The 11,297-nt window shown below is 35.2% G+C and overlaps 1 protein-coding gene across 3 annotated transcripts in view; it reads right to left on the bottom strand.

Moving 5' to 3' along the window:
• The window catches only part of CEP162 (centrosomal protein 162), an 88,344-nt gene that overhangs the window by 37,943 nt on the left and 39,104 nt on the right, over positions 1-11,297 (bottom strand). For all 3 annotated transcript variants that reach the window (XM_011364876.2, XM_011364877.2, XM_023533413.1), the window contains 5 exons: positions 9,916-10,028; positions 7,814-7,913; positions 2,893-3,019; positions 1,525-1,688; positions 819-923 (listed from right to left, as the gene is read on the bottom strand). In XM_011364876.2, the coding sequence (XP_011363178.1) occupies positions 819-923; positions 1,525-1,688; positions 2,893-3,019; positions 7,814-7,913; positions 9,916-10,028 (609 nt within the window). The remainder of the gene's footprint in view (positions 1-818; positions 924-1,524; positions 1,689-2,892; positions 3,020-7,813; positions 7,914-9,915; positions 10,029-11,297) is intronic.

The following is an 11,297-nucleotide window of genomic DNA, read 5'->3' as shown; positions in this document are numbered from 1 at the left end:
AGTGATGACCTCACTGTTTTGGGTTTGTGATGGAATAATAGCCATACATTTAAGTGTCATAACTTCACTACAGAATCATGCTCTCCTATAAAAAGGGCTAGAAATTCTTATTTTGTTTTAATATTTAGTTATGAACAGAAACACTACATATAGAAAGTTTTAAAAACAGAAGAAAAAAGTTAATATTCCACTCCACAAAACAACTACTTCGATGAAAAAAATCTTTATTCTAATAAGTGTTGTCATAGGATTTTTGAAGTCTCCCAGCCATAATGACTATGAAATGAGTATATCTAAGCGTAAATAGTAAAAGCTCCAAATATGGCCAGCTCTTTGGGAGGCTGAATGTTCTGTTTCCAGGGTGTCTTGCAATACTTCCCAAGCATTCCTAACATATTCCCAACTCAAGGATTTCTTTTCCTGTACTCCTCTCTCACTGATCTTTCATCAGGAGAAGGCATACTAACTCTATACCCAGAGTTTCAAAATTCTGCTTCCTCCTCCTGGAGGTCTAATAGAGCTGTAATGCAAAACTACCTTTCATCAACAGATCTACCATCTAATGAGACGCATTAGTCTAAAAATTCATTATGCATAAACCATAGATTACATAAAATGGTATTGTTTATTATTTTTATTAATGTTACTTTATCATATACCAAGTATATTTAAAGAAGGGGCAGTTTATATTAAAATAAATGTATAAAAATAAGAATTTCCAGGTTGATTACATCTTACAGGAACTCCTGAAACAAAAGAGAAAACACAAAAGCACTTTATATAAAACATCTTAATGAAAATTTACCCTTAACACATACTTGTCGCTCTAGATCTTGAATTTTTTTGACATCAGCTGCTCTATCTTTTAAACGTATCTTTTGCTGAATAGATGGATTTCCAGATTCAGCTTTCAGTTTCTCAACCTATCAATAAGTAAAAACATATTGAGAAGCATATTTAAAACCTACCAGAGAAACACCAGGAGAAACAAGCATAATGGTAGTTCATGCATTCATTTATTAATTCTCGGTTATGGTACTGTGCTGGAAGAATCAGAGGGCGTGGAACTGGCAGCTATATTAGATAAAAAGGTCAGAAAACGTCTCTCTAGAGAGCAGAAATTTGAGCTGAGACTTGAATGAGAAGGAGTGAGACACGGGAAGAACCAAGGTCAGAGTAATCTAGGCCAAGACAACAAGTGGAATGAACTTAGTATGTTCAAGAACCAACAGGAGGTTTGGTGTGGCTGGAGGAGAATGACTTGTTTGAGTGTGATTGTGATGAGGCTGGAGATGCAGGCAGGGTTCAGACCATGTGGGGATCTGACAGATCATGACACAGAGTTTGAATTTATTTGCAGTCTAATCTAAAATAAACTATACATCTAAAAGTGAACCAAGACCCGAACTAGGTATTTTGATAGAATTTAAAGGATTGAGTCAATGACACAAGGCTAAGAAGAACTGACTGCTGAAGAGAACAGGGTTCATCTACAGAAATACTTTCTGAAATAATCTATTACACCTCAAGTTTGAGCTTCTCAATTTCTTCATTTGCTTCTTTAAGCCGAGCTGCATCTTTATCCAGAAGTTCCTGATTTTCAGCATACCATTGTAATCTTTTTTGCAGATGGCTGATTTCTTGTTTATGTGTTTCTTCTAAAATTTTTATTTCATATAATTTTTCACCTATAAGATAAAGTAACTCAATAACTTATTGTAACTTTTCAAAGTATGAAAATAAATTAAAATACTTTAAATGAAAAACAAAGCCTACCTAAAATAAAAATATTATGAAAAAAATAAGAGGCAAAAAATAACTGATGTATGAAAGGTAGTGTCTAGTTTAATTTATTAGGGGGGAGACAAAGATTATGTTCATAATCTAAATCTTCAAACTCAGCAAAATTGACTATGTAGAAATTTCTGACACACTGTTTTCCCACTATTATAAAAGTAAACTTGTTTTCATGGAAAAATAAATATTGGATTCAAGAGATAATAAAGAATCCCTACGATTATACTTAAAAGTAACAATAGCAAACATTAGTGCTTACCATGCATGATTTTACTTAATACAACAAACATATGATGGGTACTATTATGAATATTCTATTTTACAGATGAGGAAAGTAAATGTAATTTTCTTACAAATAGATAAGTGGATTTGATTATACATATCTTACACTGAAGATCATAATATCACAAAGGAGAACTCTTTATTTTGGCAAATGAGAACTCCTGTGATCTATGTTTCTAGCCCTGTGTTCTGCTTTCCTAAGCTCCAGTTCATAGGTGCAATCAATAACATGCTGATGAAACACACTTGGGCAGATTCCCTCCATTCCTTCACTTCTGAATCTTACCATCTGTCAGGACCCAGCTCAAATGCCATTCCTCCCTCAAACTCTTATTTAGCACCCTGACTTATGCTTATTTGTAATTTCTTTCTTTTTTTTTACATTAAACTTTTCTGTATTCTTTTCTTACTCTTTGTTTTCCTTGGTGGAGAATGCCATATTTATCCTTGTGTTTTCTACATAGTGCAAGGTTATTTGTTCATTTAGCAAATACTTGAGAGTTACATTTCAGACTCAGGGAAAAAGGACAGACCATGCCCTCAGCAAGGTCACAGTCTAGGGTGATAGGCATGTAAAGAACTAACATAAAATGCCACAAATAACAAAATAATCCTTGATTTTCTTTGATCTTGCCATTATTCCTGCTAAAACTATGCACATATCTATTAATAACTAATATTTAAAAAGTGTCTAAAATTACAATGTACTTCAAGAAACAGCATTTTGCTTAGATTATCCAACTGCTATTATTTAAATTCAAGATTAGAATAGTTATGGGTATAAAGGTAAACTGTTTTAGCTCAGTGTTTTACCTGTGGCATAAGCAATCTGATCTTTGGCTTGATCTCTCTCTCTCTTCATTTTTTCCAAGTCTACTTCAAGAGCCTGTTTGTCTTGCTTCAGTCTTTTGATGTCTTCCAATAAACTATTCTTTTCTTTCTTGATATTCATAGAAACAAAAAAGCAAATTATTTCTAATCACAATAAATTGTGGTACAGTCTCTCCTTCACCTAATCCATCACAAATACTGCTAATTATTCTTCCTAAATTTTAGGATTTTATCATGCTGCAAATTATTAGTAGCTCCCCATCGCCTACTAAAATCAGTTCTAATCATCTAACTCAGCACAGCCTGAAAGACCTTCCAACCTACTGTTCTAACGTTTCCTGTCCACTTTATTATTGTAAAAACCTCCTAACTAGTCTGCCTCTCCACCCTCAGCACCTACAGTCTATTCTCCTCACAGGAGCCAGAGGAATTGTTTTAGAGTCAGTTAATATTACTCCTCTGAAACTTTCTGGTGGTTCCCATCCCTCTCAAGGTAAACTCAAAGTCCTTACCATGATCTCCAGTGTCACATAACCTAGCCGAGCCCACATTTCTAACCACACTGACTACATATCTTCCCCCTCCCACTCCACTCCAGCTGCAAAGACCTCCTAGTGTTCTTTGAACATGCCCAGCACACTCCTACCCCAATGTGTTTGCACTTACTATTTCCTCTGTCCACAGCACTCGGCCCCCAGATAGCCATGTTGCTTGCTCCTTCACTTCATCAGGATTTCTGCTCAAATGAAGCCCCAGGAAAACCTCCCCAGAGTACTCTTTCTAAAACAGCAACCCCTGTACTGGCATCCTGGGTATGTTGCTTTATTTTCTTCTCACAACACTCATCACCACCTAACATAATATATATTTACTGGAAAGCAGGACTTCACTTTGCTAACCCTTGCATCATAAATGCATTAAAAATGCTTGGCACATCAAAATAATGTTGAATGAATTCTCAGTATGCTCTATATTCCACACTACTCTAAATGGGTCCCATTTTGCTACTTGACAAAAATCATACTTATCCTTCAAAGCTTCAAAAGAGGCTATTCCTGATAATCCCCTTCTCTGAGCTCCCATAAACTGTCACTGTACCTCTACTATAACACTTGTTAATTTACGTTTCATATGACATTGATTTGTGTCTATGCCTCTTCTCTTTATTAGGTCAAAAGCTCTATGGGGGACCAAGTCTGATGACTACCAGTTTACTTTATTCGACTAAGTACATGGCAGGTAATAAATGTACATTGAACTGATCACATAACGGCTGAAGAAACTCTTGGACTCATGGCAGTACACTTGGTATAATTAAGTTCCAGAATAAAAATTCTTACAAATTCTGTGTAATACTATCTTACAATTTTAAATCCAGTCTAAGAAAATAATCCATTCATCAAGTATTATATAATCTCGGTTTCTAGCTGCATCACAGATTTAACTGCATCATTTTACTGTTTCATCTGTGTGATCTTCTGTAGAGAGATGTCCTTTCAGGAGAGCACTAAATTTCTTCATTTTAAATGCTCAGGTATCTTTATGCAAATACGTTTTGTTTAATTAGATCAATCAACTTAGAAATGTTCTCTTGCAGTGCCTACTTCATGGAATAACAGAATTTTAGAGTTCAAAGGAACTTTAAACATCTTGAGTTCGTACATGCAATCACTGCCTAAGAGGATAGGATGTCCACTTAATTCTTCCATCTGTCCAGGGACTGAGACTGCCCACCTTTAAGAAGGCCAGTATGTCAATCCTGTGGGCACAGGGTTTTTGGCTGGCAAGTACTTTTCCTCCATTATAAGTTTATGTGCAGACATTCAGAGAGGGTCTCTCTAACCTTAGTTTTGTCCTTACTCATCCACTTCTGCCTCAGAGGCCTCTCCTTCTGGAAGGCAACAAGCCCATTCCTGATTCAGGGCTTAGACTTTCACCTTGGCTGGAAGATTGATTTTTGCAGTTAGCTGCTGCTTCTTTCCAGCTCTCAACCCAGACATCGCTTGCTCAGAGAGTACCTCCTTTACCACACTATTGGGTGCTGTCTTACCCCTACCCTGCCCACCTTATCCTCGCTATATATTTTCTTCAAAGAACTTACCACTATGAGTAATTATTTTATTTGTTTACTTATTATCTGTCTTCTCCATTAGAATATACGTTCCCCTTAAGTCACGTTCATGCCAATCTTGCTTACTTATTGTTTTCCCAATGCCAGGATGACTGCCTGGTACCTGGCAGGTGCCTGACAAAGGCTGACCAAATGAATGAGCTGTGGTTGGCCTCATTCTCCTCCCCACCCTGGGATACTAAAAGGAAAGGGCTCAGGACCTTTGCTTTTAGTATGTGTCCATCCGATTTATAAAGAACCAACTCACATTTTAACATTAAACCAATTAGCATTACTTTTTATAGTACAAATTAGACTGTATACAAGTATATTTGATATGAATATTATTATATTATAGATTTATCCCAGTATGAATTTTTGTTCTAAAACTAAAACCAAAAATGAGATTAAAATAAATCAAAATGAATGAAAATAAAGGTATATTTACATTCTATCTTTCAGTATTTGCACAAACAAATCTCTAAAGAATTTTTACTAATTTTTTTTTAAATTAACATTTTCTCTCTCATTTTTTATTTTTCTTGAGCAGGACTCATTGTGCTTCCTGAATCTGAGAATTCATCTTTTTTATAATTTCTAGAAAATTCTCAGCCATTACCTTTCAAAAATATTTAAATATATACTATAACATCTCATATTTCTGATATTTCCCATTTCTCTATTTTTGCGTCATGTAGTTTACTAATTTCTTAGTTGTATATGATCATCTATTTGGCTTTTCTACTTATTTAATTTCCAAAATCATACTTCCAGAGCTGTTTATTTTTCTCTGAATTTGCCTAGTCTGTTTTCTTCTTACCTTATATCTTCTCACTCATTTTTTTTATTTAATCATTTTAAGTCTATTTATTTTATAGTCTGTTCAAAAATTCTATTAGGGTCTAATCCTGCTGTTTATTAAATTTTCCCATGCCTGCTCATGGTGAATTGTTTCTCTGGGTTTTGTAATTTTGCACTATGAGCATAATATCAGCAGGATTTTATCCGTATGGATACTTCATGAGCCGGGTTAAGAACATATACCTCTAAGAGTTGTGTTGTATTTGTTTCCTCTAGACGCTCTGGAGGTTATCATTGACTCAAGACCACAGTTTATGTTATTTATTTTTTCACTTTGAGTATGACCAACCCCTGTAGACAATGTCAATTCCAATACTAAAACACAAATGAAGGCAGAAGGGATGACATTTACACTGAACGAGTAAAGCATGTGCACCAAGCAGATAGATTTTCCCTCCCTACTTGGAGATTAAGTGAAGACAGAAAAGCTTTCTTGACATCTCAGCCCATTATGAAGGTGGGTGGATTTTTTCCTAGTCCACTGTTTTACTCAAGGATGTGGCCCTCTGCAGTCCTGGTGCCCTGTCTTCACTCTGCTGTTAAAACTCAAGCCCTGTGGTCACTGAACGGAAAGCCTAGAAGCAGGTGCTTTCTTTTTACTGCGAGGTTTTCCTCCTTGTTCGTTTCTGACCCCTAGAGACTTCCCTTACTTTCTTGAGAATTTGGTCATGCATTTACAAGATGTTTACTGTATTTTATCCAGTATTTTCCAGTACTTTTAGTGGCAGTTACAGTTTCTCATTTGTCAGAAGAACATGTTCCAAACAGCACTTTTGAAAGGTCACTAATAACAGCCTTTGAATGAAGCTAATGCTATGCTTGAAACCTTACCATGTTTTTCCACAACTTCATAAAATAGAGCAATATTAATTTCTCTTTTAACTTGCTAATTTTGAGGCCTACTGATAAGAACAGGTGTCTAATCATGTATTCTTTTTTCCTATCTGCCTACTTGCCTACCTATTTAATCATCTTGTACATGCATGCATCTGAAAGAAGTTATCTAGTGGCTTCATGTTTGAAGCTGCAGTTTATATATTACAATTTCTATATAACCTGACGTTATATAACAAATATCTAATTAAAAAGTGATATGTAATTGGAAATTTTCTAATTTACACAATCATTCAAATAGAATGGAATGGCTCTTTAGTTTAGTGTTATGGTTCTTAATGGAGGGAGTGGGGAGAACTGCCCGCCCACAGGGGATGTTTGGAAATGTGGCAGTGGTTTTGAGTGTTACAATGACTCATGAGTGCTATGAGCACAATGTTCCTAAGGACGGATATAACAAAAATAATGCAATACATGGAACTGTTCTGCTTGAAAGAGAATTAACCTGCCCCAAATTCCAAAATGTCTCCCATTGATAAATATTGCTCTAAGAAATTCTATGGCATATTTTTATAATGTAATCAATAAAAATAAAGAAAAAATAGGGAGCAGCTATTGCATTTCACCCTTGTGTTAAATATATCCGATACGAATGTTTGTAGGTATTGTCTCTGACCCGTAGAAGTGTACAGTCTACTTAGGAAGATAGGTAAAAAGCCAACTAATGTTTTAAGGTGAACAATATCTTCAAATTATTTTCCTATTTTAGCTGTACATTTCAATGAGGAATTTGTTTGAAATAAGTACACATGCCCTAAATAAGGTTATGCCTACAAAAGGGCTTCATGTGATAAATACCTGAAGAGAGGTTGGATTATTAAGAGGATGCCATCTAAAATCAGAATTACATTGTTTCCAATACGTTAAAGTCAGATCTATGCTAAACGCTTCTCTTTGATATTTCTTAATTTTTAAGTGCTATGAAATTTATAAACAGATCTTATTTATTCATAAATTACAAAAAGATTTTTTGCATGTATAGAGATTTTTACAATAATCTTTTCTATTGCTAATAGTTAAAATCCTTATACAACTTACCTGTGCCAAACGTAATTCTGCTAACAAATCTGTAAAATTCTGGTTTCTGGTGGGCTCTTCAACTGCTTGAGACAGCAAATGACTTTTTTGCATCTGTTCTCTGATTTATTTTGAAAATAAAGATTTTTTTTTACAAGGAACTCTTTTCAATACAAAATATTAAAAGGAATTCTTTTCAATAAAATTACAAGGAACTCTTTTCAATACAAAAAATTAAAAACTCTAATGGATGTTGGAACTATGTGAGTCACTGAAAATAAAAAGGTTATTTAATCTAAAGACTAAAATACCATTTAAAAGAAAATACATATTAAGGGAAATGGTTATGTTTAATCTAAAGGAACTGAACCCCTAGGATTACTGGTTTATTTAACATATAATTAAATAATATAACTATTAAAATATTTCCTAATTTTCAGAGAAAAAAAAATTAACGTCCCAGAAAGATGTGCTGCACTTTTCCTGTGGTGTTGTGTACTCCCTGCTAACATCATTCTAGATTCCTTTCTGAGAAACACAAATTGCCAATCATAGACATGGAAAATAACAAACAAAACCAAACACAGTCTACTATTTGTACCTAACATCAACTTTTCTGTTTTTCAGAGACATTACATAAGGAATTTAAGAATCCACATATGATCATCTAACCCTAATATACTAAAAAAAGCATTTATTTCATTGTGAAAGTTCATTTAGAGTTTCAGTTTGGGATCTTGGAATAGATCTTCTCTTTTAAAAGCTGGTCAGTATAAGAGGTGATATTTTGAAATACTTTATTAAAGTACCTGGGAAGAAAGCAGATGTAAATGCTTTCATGCCATTAGTACTGTGTAGATTATGACATTTAGCCTTGGGTCACACTTATCAGGAGAAAGGAGCACAGGTTTTCTTTCTTTCTTTCTTTTTCTAATTTCCACGAAAGTGCCCTCGCTTGCCCAACCTGTGTATCTTCTACCTTTATCAGCTATAAGGTGTACCTTTTTCTATTTTTCATGAAAGATCAGTATGAGCTAACAGCAGCCCTGCCTCTTACATCCCAGGTTACCTAACAACAAAACAATTGGAAGAGATATGTGAACATAGCATTCATGACATTTATAGCCAAAAGACCTTCTTCTGAAAGCAGTCCTGAGTAATTATGTGTTTATGTGAAATGATACACAACTGGTAGTCATTTCCTAAAAGCAGATAGTACCCTAGCATGCCCATGCCTCTGGGTTCAACTTTTTCACTTAAAATGTTAAAAGTTGGATGTAAAACATTCAAAAGAATTTATAATCTGAAATATAATTCCTAAGTAGGTGCTGGTGCTCTATCAGCCCACCAACTCAAGAGGTTTTCCTTCTCTGTAGAAATGACTCAGCCAAACAGCAACTTCTACTCCCTGGCCTAGAGGATGTCCTTGGATTGCTTCCTGGGCATACTTTAGCCAGTGACAGCCTGGCTTGGGATACAAAAGCCTGCCACTCCCCAGAGGAAACCCCTACCCCTCCCTGGGGCACCCCTTGGCCAGTGACTAGCTGGCTTGAGAGCACAAAAGGCTGTCCCCTATTGCCTTAGGTGGGGACCAACTATGTAATGCAATCTGTTCTCCTGAGCGTCCTGGTGAGAGTGGAATGAAGCCAGTCTCCAGCTGAGACAACATTCTCACTTCCTTTCCCTCCTCCTACCCACCTTACCCATCTTGCTTCTTTCTCTTGCTCCCATTCTCTTGAGAGTTATCCTCCAGGAAATCATCTCCACAAGGATTCCCATCTCTAGCTCTACATGTACAAAACCTGACCTAAGATAGCAAGTGATAATGTATTTTTTTAGCATTATTACTAATATGCATTACATAAGCTTCTCAGGCTTAATGACCTATCAAGAGGAATGCTGTATGTTCAATTTTCTGAAAGTGGTCTTAGACTCAAATAGCTGAAACTACAGTATAATACCAAAAGAAAAATCTATTAAATATTAAAAATATAAAAGTTACAAAACTGTAACTCAGTGTATAAATTTTTTCATTTCTAACTAAATGTATGATTAATATAACAATAAAGTGCTTAGAAACAGTCTAAAGTATATTTGGTTTTAAGAATTTAAAAAGGACTTACTTTAAGGAAGCTAACTCGCTGAACAAACTCTGGTTTTCCTTAAACATTCGTTCCTCATTTTTCTTGTTTTGTTCTTGGAGGTTTTTCACTTGATTATACAATTTTTCATTTTCCTTTTTATAAATAAAAAATTACATTTTAGTTAAAAGCCAGTAGTACCTCCATTAGTATATATGCTCATAACATATATATCTTTTAAACATTTTCAAGGTTTTAAAAATTTCTTGTTCTTGAATCTTTTTAAAACTCTTTATCTCGGAAGAAAACTTATTATTGAAAACAATACTTTCCAAAATGCTTACTCAAAAAAAAAAGTTGTGAAAATTCCCAAAGCCAAAGAGTGTAGTGTCAGTATAAGAGACTGCATTTCACAGGAGTAAACGGTGAGTGACTGCAGGAATAACCACATTACAATTCTGTGCTCCCAGATGGAAAGGCCAGTGGGACTATTTGCACCCTCTTTTTTGTTTTTAGTCTGGCTTCCCATGGTGAGGTAATTCAATGTAGCCACAATGGGTGTCCATGCTGTTTCTGGAAATTTCTGTGAGCAGGGAATTAGAGACTGGTTGTTTCTGAACGATCAGGACAAGGCAGAGCATAAACTAGACCCAGTTCATTACCAGGCTTGAGCTAAAGAGTAACTCAAACACTGCGATCAGATGAAAAAAGTACCAATCTGTGCTTAGGTGCTCTGGCTTATTAATCTTCTTAAAATTAAGAATCTGATGAATACCAAGGACCTTGGAGGACCTAATGAAAACTAGGAACTGTTTAACCATGTCTGGCCTAGTGCCTGACAAATGGCCTGTGCTTAAATATCTGCAGAATTAATAAAACCCAGAAAAATACATAAATATACAACACACTGATATATAAATTTTGTGTTATATTTGTGGGAAGAGGTGGCTGGCAAACTTACAGGTCTATGAAATCCTCCTTAAAACCCATGCTCTAGCTGGCATGATTAAAATAGTAGACAAAGGGTTTGGAAGGGCAATGTGTCCTGCAAAATCAGTACCATTTCATTTATTGTAAATGCTGTAATCTCTAATGTGGTAATGCTTCCTTTGGGATGGCCCTGAATGACAATGCTTGTTATTGGTAGGCTCAATGCTTAGGCTATGGTTGTCAAAAGAGAAAAAGGTAATGCAAGGGGTAGGGGTAGAGTGGGGGAAGAAATGCGGATGAAGTCTCATGCTGGAGATCATTAAATGTGTCCTGGCTGACTGTCAAGTCAACGTCACCTAGATTCCATCACATTTCACAAATGTCTACCTTCTGTGGGACACATAAATTTTCTCAATTCAATTTTTTTCACTCAATTTCAGATTCATATATTTAAATATAATACAAAACTAGCCAATATTATCTAATGAAAAACA

The sequence above is a fragment of the Pteropus vampyrus genome, unplaced genomic scaffold (genome assembly GCF_000151845.1).
Source record: "Pteropus vampyrus isolate Shadow unplaced genomic scaffold, Pvam_2.0 Scaffold102, whole genome shotgun sequence".
NCBI classification, from domain to species: domain Eukaryota; kingdom Metazoa; phylum Chordata; class Mammalia; order Chiroptera; family Pteropodidae; genus Pteropus; species Pteropus vampyrus.
This window is presented reverse-complemented; position numbering and strand designations above follow the sequence as displayed.